This window comes from Oryx dammah, unplaced genomic scaffold (assembly GCF_014754425.2).
Source record: "Oryx dammah isolate SB20612 unplaced genomic scaffold, SCBI_Odam_1.1 HiC_scaffold_4, whole genome shotgun sequence".
Taxonomy (NCBI): Eukaryota; Metazoa; Chordata; class Mammalia; order Artiodactyla; family Bovidae; genus Oryx; species Oryx dammah.
In genome coordinates this window covers 548,784-563,794 of record NW_024070188.1, presented here as the reverse complement: position 1 = coordinate 563,794, position 15,011 = coordinate 548,784, and the positions used below count along the sequence as shown (strand labels likewise).

At 40.2% G+C, this 15,011-nt stretch overlaps 1 protein-coding gene across 2 annotated transcripts in view; it reads left to right on the top strand.

The window, feature by feature from the left end:
- Nucleotides 1-7,677: 7,677 nt before the first annotated feature.
- Nucleotides 7,678-15,011, top strand: part of SLC17A5 (solute carrier family 17 member 5) — an 89,511-nt gene continuing 82,177 nt past the window's right edge. For both annotated transcript variants that reach the window (XM_040239041.1, XM_040239043.1), the window contains exon 1: nt 7,678-7,918. In XM_040239041.1, coding sequence (XP_040094975.1) covers nt 7,825-7,918 — 94 coding nt within the window. In that variant the 5' untranslated portion in view covers nt 7,678-7,824. The remainder of the gene's footprint in view (nt 7,919-15,011) is intronic.

The window sequence follows — 15,011 nt, the reverse complement described above, 5'->3', positions numbered from 1 at the left end:
TTCACATCTTGCAGTAGCCTGGCTTGGAGAATTTTAAGCATTAGTTTACTAGCATGTAAGATGAGTGGAATTGCGCGGTAGTTTGAGCATTCTTTGGCATTGCCTTTCTTTGGGATTGGAATGAAAACTGACCTTTTCCAGTCCTGTGGCCACTGCTGAGTTTTCCAAATTTGCTGGCATATTGAGTGCAGCACTTTCACAGCATCATCTTTCAGGATTTGAAATAGCTCAACTGGAATTCCATCACCTCCACTAGCTTTGTTCGTAGTGATGCTTTCTAAGGCCCACTTGACTTCACATTCCTGGCTCAAGGTAAGTGATCACATCATCGTGATTATCTTGGTCATGAAGATCTTTTTTTGTACCATTCTTCTGTGTATTCCTGCCACCTCTTCTGAATATCTTCTGCTTCTGTTAGGTCCATACCATTTCTGTCCTTTACCCATTTTTTAATCAGACTGTTTGGTTTTATGCTATTGAGTTGTATGAGTTCTTTTACTTATTATGGATATTAACCCTTTATCAAATAGGTTGTTTGCAAATGTTTTCTCCCACTCTTTTTATTTTGCTGACTGTATCTTGTGCTGTGCAGAAGCTTTTTATTTTAATGTAGCTCTACCTGTTTATTTTTTATGTTGTTGCTTATACTTTGGGTGTCATATCCAAAATATAATTGCCAAGACCAATGTGAAAGAGCTTTTTTCCTATGTTCTCTTCTAAGGGGTTTTATAGTTTCAGGACTCACATTTAAGTCTTTAATGCATTTTGAGTTAATTTTTATAAATGATGTAAGATAGGGGTCCAATTTCACTCTTCTGCATATTGTTACCCAGTTTTTACAACAGCAGTTTTGAAATGACTATCCTTGACCCATTGAGTATTACTGACACCTTTGTCAAATATTAGTTGACCTTATAATGGGGGTTTATTCCTGGGCTCTCAATTCTGTTCCATAGGTCTATGGCTTCATTTTTATGCCAGTACCATACTGTTTTGAGTACTATAGCTTTGTAATAAAGTTTGAATTCAAGAATTGTGATGCCAGAAAAGAAGTATTATAAGGAAAACCAATATTCTTAGAGTAGAGAGAAACCTTATACTCAATAGAAATTCTCCTACAAACTCTATCTTTTTAAAATATTTTAACACTCCTCCTTGAATAATTACATTAGGTCATTGTTTGAAGTCAGGCTGATTGGTACTACCTAAAGTTTTAGGGTCTCTCCTTTGCAAAAATCTATTGTCTGGGCAAGTATCTGGCCTAACACTCTATATAAGTTACAAAGATAATTTGAGAAAAAAATCATCAGTGGAACTGAACTTTACAGAATCCTATGAGGAAAAGATCTCCAAAATGGTGGAATATATAATAATGTGATACAATTTAAAGAAAATAGTTGCAAAATCCTAGAGATTCAAAACCATAAAATAACAAAGAATTCTGAAATTAACCCAAAAAATAAACTCTCAGATGATTAATTGTCGTGTGGCAAAATAATAATAATTAATTAAGACATTGAATAAAGTATCTCAATAACCATTATAGCTTGATAATCATCATTTATGATTATAATTAATTATTTTAGAGGAAAATTTGGGATAAAGGATGTTTTTATAGGGTGACATTGTTCATCGAAAAATTCCTTTACCAGTTTTACTATTTCTAAATTTAGTGGTTCCAATATCTGTCTCTCCATTGAGTTTTTTACACCCTATATACACATATCTACTTGAAATTTCACCTTGGTAGTTTCACAAAGGCCAACATGGCAAAGCACTGTGAAATATGATAAACACAGTGAAAGAACCAGAGTTACGAACTTCTCAGCTCACAAAGATAAATGAGACGTGATGCCAGTTCCTAGGACACCAAGAGTTACAGAAAGGAACTAAAATAGCTGCACAGTCAACTACTATCCATATAATTCTGGAGAGAAAGTAATTTGTATTTTGAAAGAGGTATAATAAAAATCAAATTGGAGTTTCTGTGCAGTTAGTGGGAATGTAAATTGATGCAGTATGGAGGTTCCTTAAAAAACTAAAAATAGAGCTACCATATGACCCAGTAATCCCATTCCTGGAAATATATCTGGGGAAAACCATAATTTTAAAAGATATATGCACCCCAATATTCATAGCAGGACTATTAACAATAGTTAAGACATGCTACTGCTACCACTAAGTTGCTTCAGTCATGTCCAACTCCCATAGGCAGCAGCCCACCAGGCTCCCCCGTCCCTGGGATTCTCCAGGCAAGAACACTGGAGTGGGTTGCCATTTCCTTTTCCAATACATGAAAGTGAAAAGAGAAAGTGAAGTCACTCAGTCGTGTCCGACTCTTAGCAACCCCATGGACTGCAGCCCACCAGGCTCTTCCGTCCATGGGATATTCCAGGCAAGAGTACTGGAGTGGGGTGCCATTGCCTTCTCCGAGTCAAGACATGGAAGCAATTGAAATGTCCATTGGCATTGGAATATTACTCAGCCATTAAAAAGAATGAAATAGTGCCATTTGCAGCAATGTGGGTGGACCTAGAGATTGCTATCCTGAATGAAGTAAGTCAGGGAAGGAGAAATATTGTATGACATCCCTTATATGTGTGTGCATGCTCAGTTGCTTCAGTCATGTCTGATTCTTGGTGACTCTATGGACTGTAGCTCGCCAGGCTCCTCTGTCATGGGCCTCTCCAGGCAAGAATACTGGAGTGGGTTGCCATGGCCTCCTCCAGGGGATCTTCCCACCCCAGGGATCAAATCTGCATCTCCTTTGTCTCCTGCATTGCAGGGGGAATCTTTAACCACTGAGCTACCTAGGAATCCCATATATGTAAAATCTAAAAAGAAACAATACAAATGAACTTATTTATAAAACAGACTTACAGACAGAGAACAAACTTAATAGTTGCCAGGGAGGGAGGATGGGAGGAAGAGATAGCTAGGGAGTTTGGGATGGACATGTACACAGTGCTATATTAAAAATGGATAACCAACAAAGATCTAGTGAATATAGCACATGGAACTCTACTCAGTGGTATGTGGGAGCCTGGATGGAAGAGAAGTTTGGAAGAGAATGGATACCTGTATATGTATGGCTGAGCCCCTTTGCCTTTTACCTGAAAGTATCACATTGTTAATCATCTGTACCCCAATACAAAACAAGAAGTTTAAAAAAAAAAAGATGTGGTACATATATACAAAGGAACATTACCCAGCTATAAAAAAAGAATGAAATAAAGCCATTTTCAACAACATGGATAGATCTAGAGATAATCATACTAAGTAAAGTAAGTTAGAAAGAGAAAGACAAATGTTATATGATATCACTTATATGTAGAATCTAAAATATGACACCAAGGAACTTATTTATAAAACAGAAACAGACTACCAGACATAGAAAAAAAAAAAAAAACTTATGGTTACCAAAGGGGAAAGGGAATGGGAGAGGGATAAACTGGGAGTTTGGGACTAGCAGATATAAGCTAATACACATAAAATAGGTGAGCAATAAGGTCTTACTGTATAGCACAGGTAACTATACTCAATATCCTGTAATAAGCCATAATGGAAAAGAACATAAAAAAGAATATTTATATATATATGTGTGTGTGTGTGTGTGTGTGTGTGTGTGTGTAACTGAGTCACTTTGCTGTACACCAGATAATAACATGACACTGTAAATAAACTACATTTCAAAATACATAAATCAGGGAGTTCCCAACACGGGTGAGTTCATTTTCCAAAATAAATTTAACAATAAAAATAACAACAGCTACCATATATTGAGACTTACTACCCATCACATAGTGCTTCCCTGGTGGCAGTAAAGAATCCACCTGCCAGTGCAGGAGCCACGGGAGACACAGGTTCAATCTCTGAGTGGGGAAGATGCCCTGGAGAAGGAAATGGCAGCCACTCCAGTATTCTTGCCTGGGGAATCCCATGGACAGGGAGCCTAGTGGGCTACAACCCACGAGGTAGCAAAAGAGTTGGACATGACTTAGTGACTAAACAACAACCCATCCTATACCATGACTTGCATGCATTATTTATTTCTCATAATAACAAAATGAGTTGTTTAACAATAATAGTTGTTTCTATTATTATCTCCATTTTATAGAAGAAGAAAACAGCTAGTCTTTTGAACTAGGCACTGATCAGAAGACATTCTTTTTCCATGCAAAGACAGAATTTGGGGGAAAAGTTAAGCCCTCACATGGTCTACAACTGTGCTGTCCAAAATGGCAGCCCAGGCCACATGTGGTTATCAAACATTTGAAATGTGACCAGTCTTAATAAAGATGTGCTGTAAGTGTAATATACATACCACATTTTGAAGATTTAGAACCAAAAAAAAAAAGGATGTAACATATCTCATTATGTGGTTTCTGTTTTTGATGTAGATCATTTTTAAAGTCTTTATTGAATTTGTTACAATGTTGTTTCTGTATTATGTTTTGGTCCAGAGTCATGTAGGGAGTCATGTGCAATCTTAGCTTCCTAACCAGGAACTAAAGAAACCCCCAGCCCCTTCATTGAAAGGCAAAATCTTAACCACTGAATTACCAGGGAAGTCCCTCATTAAGTGTTTTATATTGATTAGATATTGAATTTGCAAAAATTTTGATAGATTTGATTAAATAATGTATATTATAAAATAATTTCATCTTTTCTTACTTGTTTCTTAAGTTTTTAATGTAGCTACTAGAAAATGTTAAATTACATATATGTCTTGCATAATATTTCTATTGAACAGCACTGGTTTAGAGTGCTGGTAAAGGAAGGACTTACCAATCAAAAAATAAATAAACAACCTCAACAACAATCTTTTATGGCAGTGAGCAGGAATTGAATGCCAGATACAAGGAAGTAAAAGGTGTTACCTTATACTTTAAAAATATATATATTCTCTTGGGAAGATTATAAAAGGAAACAAAAACAAAAGTACCTCCTCTGGGCCTGGAATCAGTGACAACAGCAAGAAGTACACGCAGCATCCATCTTGGTTTCTAATATCACTGCCCTTGGAGAAATGGGAGGTGCGGAGACTATTCAGGATGAACTGCAATAGCTTGTAATACCAGAAACTAAGGGAGTGCTCAAAAAATATACAGCAGGGACATATAAAAGGGGTACAGGAGCCAACTGAGAGGAGCACTCAGATACCAAAGCTGCAACAATCTAAGCAATGAAATGAAGGACAAAGCGCTGGATTAAAACCCAAAGGATAAAAAGCCATGAGTCCACATTAAATAAATGACTGAATAAACAAATATATGGGGGTGGGGGAGGGATAGATTGGGACTCTGGGATTGACATGTACACTGTTGTTATATTTAAAACAGATAACCATGGGAGTTACCTGGCGGTCCAGTGATTAGTTAGGATTCCTCGCTTTCACTGCCTTGGCCCAAGTTCAATCCCTGGTTGGGAAACTAAGATTCTACGAGCAGTGCAGCGCAGCTTAAAATAAAAAAAAAATGAACAAGGTCCTACTGTCTAGCACAGGGAACTCTCAGTACACTAGAATAACCTAAATGGTGAAAGAATTTGGAAAAGAATGATGCATGTACATATATAACTGAATCACTCTGCTGCACACGTGAGACTAACCCAACATTGTCCATCAACAATACTCCAATGTAAAGTAAAAAATTTTAATAAATAAATATGAGTGTCAAATTTTAAATATATGTATACATAAAATAAACAAGCGGGGAAGAACGGACACATTTCCCATACAAAAGAATTCTGTCCTTCAAAGAGAGGAAGCATAAAGCACCTACCCCTCAAGTTCAGGCTGCACATACTGAGAGAAAGGATGGAATGGGAGGGGGAAAAGAGGAATTTGACAGAAGGAAAAACCTGACAAACACCACCTCAAGCATGTGATGAAGTGTAATACCACCATTAAGTGATAACCATTAATGATAAGCTATGCTGACAGCACATTCGCTTGCAATTATGTGATGACGATGGCACTTTACCTCTGTGGTCTTTCTTCAGAACCCTTAACTCCAGTTTAATTACAATAAAAGCATCCAACAAACCCAAATTGAGAGCCTTTCTACAAATTCTACCAGTACTCAACAAAACTTTCAAGGTCTGCAAAAACAAGGAAAGTCTGAGAAACTGTCAGTCTAGAGGAGTCCCATGAGATACAATGATTAAATATGATGTAGCATTCTGGATGGAATCCTAGGACAGAACAAGAATATTAGGTAAAAGCTAAATAAATCTGAGTATAAAGTATGAACTCCCACTAACAACAACCTATCAATGGCTAATTAGTTATCAATGTATCATACCAACCTAAGATATCAGCTATATGTCAAAAAAGACAAATGGTATGCAAAACTCTCTGGATTATCTCCACAACTTTTCTTTAAACTTAAAACTTCTAAAATAAAAAGGGTAGGGTTTTCTATTTTTTTTAAAAGGACCTCTTCTGGTTTGAAAGCTTTCAAGTTTTTGTTGGAATCTTTCTGGTTCAAGTCCTTTATAACCTTGCAATTCAAAGTGTAGCCACTTGTGAACTTCCTAACACTACAGAATTCTGACAGGCCAGAATCCGCCTCAGAGTTTAAAATCTACATAATTTCAGAAAGTAGGTCTGATTCGTCCTAGTTTTAACGTGATAACCTTCCTAGCCTTTACCCATGCAGAGGGTAAGAATTCCTTCAGTAACTGCCACCCTCCCTCTGGTCAAAGGTGACCCCTCTCATTTGTTCTCACGCGGACCTCACCAAGCACCTGACCTTGCTGACTCAACTGTTGGCTTGTGAGTTCTTCCCCGCTACAAGGTCATCTGCTTTATATCTCATTAATCTCCAGTTCCCAGGATTACTCCCAGTGGTCACACACCCCAAGGCAAGATAGTGCATTTTCCTAGCGCTTCTCCCTTAGAGTCAGCAAATGCCAGGAAAACCTGTTAGAATTAGACCTTTGGAGACCTACGTTAGATGATTGCATAGAGGTGAACTATAGGAAATTGCTGATAACTGGGTATTTTGACTGCAAAGTAGGCAATTACATAGCAATCAATGTATCTATTGCCTGTTTTCCACCTTCAAAGCGATCCTAGGAACAATATGCTGTCATGAGCAGAAAGAACTGGGGTTGCTAATAGCCATGGCAATTTTCCCTTGTGGCTCAGCTGGTAAAGAATCCGCCTGCAATGAGGGAGACCTGGGTTCGATCCCAGGGTTGGGAAGACCCCCTGGAGAAGGAAAAGGCTACCTCCTCCAGTATTCTTGCCTGGAGAATTCCATGGACTGGATAGTCCAAGGGGTCGCAAAGAGTCGGACACGACTGAGCGGCTTTCACTTTCACGGCAAATTACTACTATAACGGAACGTCCATCCACGCCATCCACGCCAAGTTCTCTCCTTAGCGATGCACAATTTAAGCTCCTGTCTTCCGCCTCAAGGTTCCCAGTCCCCGCTGTTCTCTGAGCTTTACCAGGGAGTGCAAGGGAGGGTAACACTAGTCTTTAGAACACCAGCGACAGAGCGAGCCTACAGCTGGCGGGCCCAACAACTCGGCGTCCGCCGCGCCTCAACAAGCCAGGGCTCCGGAACCCGGCCGTCCCCGCCCCACCTGCCGCCAAGTGGCCCGACCTCAAGATGGCGGCGGGGGCGGAGCCTGCGTGGCCTCCCTGGGGCGGAGCCTGCGACCGACGTGGCCGGGGGGCGGGGTCAGACTGGGGGCGGTGCCAGCGGCCCAGCTCAGCCTGGCCGCCTCGGCCCGGGGCGGGGGGCTTCGGCGGTCCGGCTGGAGCTCTCTTTTCCGCCGGGCACGTTTGCGCCGTAGCTCCCTGAAGGCATCATGAAGTCCCCGGTTTCGGACTTAGCCCCGAGCGACGGCGAGGAGGGCTCGGACCGCACACCGCTCCTGCGGCGCGCCCCGCGGGCGGAAACCGGTGAGTGGCGGCGCGATCCAGGGGGTTTTCGGGCGGGTGGCCGTCCCAAGGTGGAGGGTGTCCAGAGCCGCTCAAGCCCTCGGGGGCTGAGATCGCGGAGCCCGGTGAGGGCCCCCCTCAAGCCTCCGACTTCTCGGATGCCCAGAAGCCCGCTGCCGGGCCCGGGAGGCGAGCGGCGCCGGGAGGCCGGGGCTGGGCGGAGGTTCCGGCAGGACCTCGGCAGGTGCAGTCCCGGGGGTCTCCGCAGGTGCAGCCGGCAGGCTCGGGCTCGGACCTGCTGGGCGCCGGGCGATCTTCCGTAGTATTGAGCTGGGGACCCTGTGGAAGAACGAACTGGGAGAGAGAACCTTGAAATGAATGGGCAGAGGGCGAAGCGGAGGACCCGGAGGAAAAAAGCGCCCTGGGGAAACCTGCAATTGAAGGCTGGAGGGCGGGACGGAGACGCAGACTCTTCCTCCTTGTCACTGCCAGCTTGCCACAGCTGCTGGTCCTCCAGCATGTGACCTGGTAGCTAGCTCCTTGGGCGTGGAGACAAAAAAAAAGGACTGGGGTTAACTTTGTTGCGTATGCGGAGGGAAATTATTGGATACCTCAGCGAATATCTTGAAATTGTGCAGTAAAAGTTACTGCATACATTTTTTTCCCCCCGTAGAGTTAGTTGTCTACAATGAAGTCGTAGCAGTCTAATAAGTTAGGAAACGGGTAGGCTATCCACAGATAGGCTTAAGATAGGCTATCCGTAGAGCGCGCTAAGGATACTTTGTCCAAAGCCTTGCAGCAAATAGAAAAGGATGTATAATACTTCACAACGCATCTTCCCTGAATTTGGGAAAATTAAAATATTTTGCTATCATGCTTCTTTAAAAGAAATCAAAACTAAAGAATAAATCACTTTGCATGCATTCTGTAGTTTCAAAGATGTATGCTTGAGAAACAGAGCTGAATTAGAAATTTAACTTCTCTTGATCAAGAGCAGTATAACCTTTTAAGTTTGTTTTCAACATTACCAGATGGTGGCAGTAGAGGTAGCAATATTATAGCTCCATCGGGCAACTAGGTGCTTATTTTTGTGGACGCTCAGGGTAAGCACTGTAGCATACTCGGGTTTTATCTGGAAGTTGGACTTAGTTCCATAAACTGATCTTTTTTCATGACATATGAATTAGATTTCTATAATCCTCTTCTCTGAAATAATCTAGTGTGGAAATACAGAAATAAATGCCATCATAAAGATATTCCCTAGAAACTACTATATTCTATTGCAATTGGGAAATAAATATATATATAATCAAATTTTAGCTCAGATGTTAAACAGAGTAGTTGTCAGGAAATGCAGATTAAAACTGCAATGAGCCATTACATGCTTACTAAAATAGCTAAAGTTAAAATGGCCAAAGATACCAAATACTGGCAAATGTATGGAATAACTAGAACTCATATTTTGCTGGTCAGAGTGTAAAATGGTACAAGTACTTTGGAAAACTGGCAATCTATTAATATTTTAAAGTTAAACATGCATGACCATAGTACCACACAATGTTTATAGCAGTTTAATTCATAATATCCATAGTTAAAAACTGGAAACAACCTATCCATCAATCCATCAACAAATGACTGGATAAACAAATTGGGGTATATTCACCCATACTCAGTGATAAAAAGTAACTACTGACACACGTGATATGGCTAAATCCCAGGCACAAAGGAAACTACCCTGTTAATGTATATTTCGGTCAGTATGAAGTTCTAAACAAGCAAAACTAATCTGTGATAACAGGAAGCAGATGGTTGATTGCATGGAAGCTACAGGCAGGAAGGAGTTGCCTGCAGAGACAGTAGGGTACTTTTTGGGGTGATAGAAAAATTCTGCATCTTGACTAGGGATCACAGATGTATACATCTGTCAAAATTCACCAAATTGTACACTTGAAATGGGAGCATTTTATTGTGTGTAAAATATACCTCAATAAAGTAGGTTAAAAAAGAAAATTTTCATTCCTTTTGGGAAATGGAATGAGATGGAAATGAAATTTGAAAACAATCCCTCCTTGATTCATGGGTTGAGTGTTCTTGTATAGATCTTAGCCCTGTTCCTCATGCCTTGAGGTGGCTGTCTTTATTATAACCATTTCCCCTCTTATTTTTACTCTATACATTACCTACAAGAGAGGAAAAGAAGATAAAAATAGCACAACACATTGTTATTTTTTGCTACTTAAAATATAAAGGTTTTAGAGAAAAGTTACAGGGTGTTGCATTAGTCAACAATATTGGAAATTAAGCTTTGTGCCTGGTGTGCTATGACAAGGACAAGAGAGGAGCAATAGGAAAGACAAAGATGGGTATAACAGCTTTATAAGAGGCACCAGGGGTTACCTCGTCTTCTCGCTCAGTAGTGCCCCGGTCCTCTCTTCTCTACATCTAATAGGAGAAACAAGATGACTATTAGTTATATTTTTATTTAAATTATGTTCTGTATGTTTACTTTGCACATTTCAGACATTGTAGGTGTTTAAAAAAAAAAAAAAACAACTTTTCATCCAGAATTAGCTTTTTAGTGGTGCCTGAAGGAGTGAATCTTCAGCTGACCTTAAAATCTCTTTCTGTATGTTTATATGTCTTGGGCTTCCCTGGTAGCTCAGTGGGTAAAGAATCCGCCTGCCATGCAGGAGACCCCAGTTCGATTCCTGGGTCAGGAAGATCCCTTGGAGAAGGGATAGGCTACCCACTCCAGTATTCTTGGACTTCTCTGGTAGCTCAGTTGGTAAAGGCTCTGCCTGCAATGCAGGAGACCCTGGTTCAATTCCTGGGTCGGGAAGATCCCCTAGAAGAGGGATAGGCTACCTACTCCAGTATTCTTGGGCTTCCCTGGTGTCTCAGATGGTAAAGAATCCACCCACAATGCGGGAGACCTGGGTTGGATCCCTGGGTTGAGAAGATTCACTGGAGGAGGACATGGCAACCCACTCCAGTATTCTTGCCTGGAAAAACCCTGTGGACAGAGGAGCTTGGCAGACTACAGTCCATGGGGTCACAAAGAGTCCAACGTGACTGAGCATTTATGTTTTACTTATCATTTATGTTTGTTTTGGAACAAGCCTAGATGAAATTAGCAGTATCTTCTGTACGCCTATGTGTATAGTTTTATCAGAAGAGATAACAAAAGCTGATAAAATGTTAGGTATAATGTTATACATCAGTTAAAACACCTTAGAGACTAAACTACCATCTGGTGGGCATCATTTTATATATAAACAACCAAAAGCCAAAGAGATTAAGTTCCCAAAGATTGCTGTAGCCATGTTAAAGTCTAACCAGAGTTCTTCTAGATTTTAGTCCCATCTTCCTTCCTTGTCACAACACTGCCACCTTTGCGTTACATTTGAGAAATTCCTATTTGCAAAATGCTTAATCATTTTTGTTGACTTCACAAATTTGAAAGTTCACCACTCACTCACTCCATCATGGATAAGAGGACATGGTCTTGTTTTATAGGTCGTGCTTCTTTATTAAGAGAGCTAAAATTAAGGTATATTTCTATAGTGTTAAGAACCTCTCAGGTTGAAAGAATTCTCTGTAACCTGACTGGTTTGCCTTTCAGGCATTTGTTTTTACATAGCCAGCTAGATTTCAGAGATGCACACCAAAGTGATGGGAGACATTGTGTTGGCTGCAGCTGGCATTATTTCATTCTTTTCTCTGGCTGAGTAATATTTCATTGTATATGTGTATCACATCTTCTGTATCCATTCCTCTGTTGATGAATATTTAGGTTGCCTGAATGTCCTGGACATTGTATACAGTGTTGCAATGAACACTGAGGGTACATGTATCTTTTTGGATTATGATTTTCCCCAGATAATATGCCCAGGAGTAAGAATATTGGTAGCTCTATTTTTAGTTTTTTAAGGAATCTCCATATTGTTCTCCATAGTGACTGTATCAATTTGCATTCCCACCAACAGTCTAGGAGGGTTCCTTTTTTTCCACACCCTCTCCAGCATTTATGGTTTGCAGAGTTTTGGATGATGGCCATTCTGACTGGTATGAGGTGATACCTCATTGTAGTTTTGATTTGCATTTTGATAGTGATGTTAAACATCTTCTCGTGTGCTTTTTAGTCATCTGTATGTCTTCAGAGAAATGTCTGTTTAGGTCTTCTGCCCATTTTTTATTTGTTTTTTGTTTTTCTGAGCTGCATGAGCTGTTCATATATTTTAAAGGAGATTAATCCCTTGTTATGACCAACCTAGATAGCATATTCAAAAGCAGCGACATTACTTTGCCAACAAAGGTCCATCTAGTCAAGGCTGTGGTTTTTCCAGTGGTCATGTATGGATGTGAGAGTTGGACTGTGAAGAAAGCTGAGCGCCAAGGAATTGATGCTTTTGAACTGTGGCGTTGGAGAAGACTCTTGAGAGTCTCTTGGACTGCAAGGAGATCCAACCAGCCCATTCTAAAGGGATCAGCCCTGGGTGTTCTTTGGAAGGAATGATGCTAAAGCTGAAACTCCAGTACTTTGGCCACCTCATGCGAAGAGTTGACTCATTGGAAAAGACTCTGATGCTGGGAGGGATTGGGGGCAGGAGGAGAAGGGGACGACAGAGGATGAGATGGCTGGATCCATCACCGACTTGATAGATGTGAGTCTGAGTGAACTCTGGGAGTTGGTGATGGACAGGGAGGCCTGGCGTGCTGCGATTCATGGGGTCGCAAAGAGTCGGACACGACTGAGCAACTGAACTGAACTGCACTGAATTCCTTGTTGGTTTCTTCATTTCCAGATCTCTTCTCCCATTTTGAGGTTTGTCTTTTCATTTTGGTTATGATTTCCTTTGCCATGCAAAAGGAAAGTTTAAGTTTAATTGGACCCCGTTTGTTTATTTTTGGTTTTTATTTCCATTTACTCTAGGAAGTGTATCAAAAAAGATCTTGCTGAAATTTATGTCAAAGTATGTTTGGCACATGTTTTCCTCTAAGAGTTGTATAGTGTCCAGTCTTACATTTAAGCCTTCAGTCCATTTTGAATTTATTTTTGTGTGTGGTGTTCAGGAGTGTAATAATTTCATTCTTTTACATGTAGTTGTCCAGTTTTACCAGCACCACTTATTGAAGAGACTGTCTTTCTCTATTGTGGATTCTTGCTTCCTTTTTCACAGAGTAGGTGACCGTAGGTGCCTGGGTTTATCTCTACTTTCTATCCTGCTCCATTGGTCTATATTTCTGTTTTTCTGCCAGTATTCTGTCTTGAATACTGTAGCTTTGTATTCTAAAGTCAGGGAGCCTGATTCCTCTAATCTAGAGACTGTCACACTGAGTGAGGTAAGTCAGGTAGAGAAAGACAAATATCATATTATATCGCTTATATGTGGAATCTTAAAAAGGGGGATACAAAGGAACTTATCTACCAAACAGAAATAGAGATACAGATGTAGAAAGCAAATTTACAGTTACCAAGACTTAATGAGGGAGGCATAAATTGGACGATTGAGATTGACATATACACCCTACTATATATAAAATAGGTAACTATAAGCACCTACTGAATAGCACAAGGAACTCTACTCAATATTCTGTAATGACCTACATGGGGAAAGAATCTAAAAAAGAGTGGATATAAGTATATGTATAACAGATTCACTTTGCTATACACTTGAAAATAACACAACTTGTAAATCAGATCAACTATTAATATATCCCCCAAATGTTTTTAAGTGATGGGGGGAAGGAAGGCTCAATGCTGATAAACCACAGGAGTGCATAGATTTTTCTGCTTAATCTAGATAGGAGGGAGGAAGAGAATGAGGCACACACGTAAAATTTCCATTCCTCACACTTCTCACCAGTTGAAGGTTTATTTTTGTATGAATGAAATGTGTCTTGTATTTGATTAAATGGACTTTCAGAATACTGTTTGCGCCGAAAATATGTTCATTCATGTTAGGAAAAGTCAGTTTTAGATCTCCTTCGACATTTCTTTGTGTTTAAAAGCAGAACATGGATCTGGAGGCAGGGTGCCTAATTGCCAATCCTAGTTTCACTACCTAACCTAACCTCTCTGTGCCTGTAAATCAGAGGAAAATAATATACCTAACTCATAGGGCTATTGTGAGGATTAAATAAGCTAATAGAAAGTGCTTGGAATAGAGTTTAGCATACAGTAAATGTTAATTACTATTATTGTCATCAATTAAAATTTTTTGGATTTTGCATTCCTCAGAGCAGCTGGCACCAAAAAAACAAGAGCCCCATTCTCCATGTAACACTCTATTGGAACTTGATTTCCTAGCTTATAATGGCACATCCTCTGCTTTATTTCATTTTGTTATTGTTTTGTTTTGTTTTGTTGCCTCTACTATTCTTTTGGGACAAGAGGCAGATGGTTACGTTCAAGGTTCAGTTATATAAGCTTTGTATAGTACACATAAATAGAACTTGTGTGTAACTACAGTCTTAAATATAAGGTATGCAGTGCTTGTAGATAGCAGCCATATTGCAGGATGAAGGGAAGTGGCCTTGGGTCGTGTTGTGATAATCAGTGTTAACATATTAAAGTAACTGAGTCCATTTTAGTGGTTTTTTATTTTTCTCTTTCAGAGTATAGAGTTAAACAAGGCCTACATTTAATGTTGTGTGTTGGTCACTCAGTCGTGTCCGACTCTTTGCGACCCCATGGGCTGCAGCCCGCCAGGCTCCTCTGTCCATGAAATTCTCCAGGCAAATACATTTAATATTGTTGCATATATTTTAAAAATTAATATATTCAATGCCTAATAGTAAAAAAAAATTAACTGAGTCCATTTTAATGGAATTTGTTTTCATGTAAATGGATATTAATTTGGGAACTAGAAATAAATAAGGATTTATCAGGAGTGGGTAACGCATAAGACAGGCTGTGTGTGTGTGTGTGTTAGTTGCTCAGTCATGTCCAACTGTCTTGGCAAGTCCAACCCATGGACTTGCCAGGCTTCTCTGACCATGGAATTCTTCAGGCAAGAATACTGGAATAGGTTGCCATTCCCTTTTCCAGGGGATCTTCCTGACCCAGAGATTGAACCTGGTTCTGCTGCATCATAGGCAGATTCTTTACCAT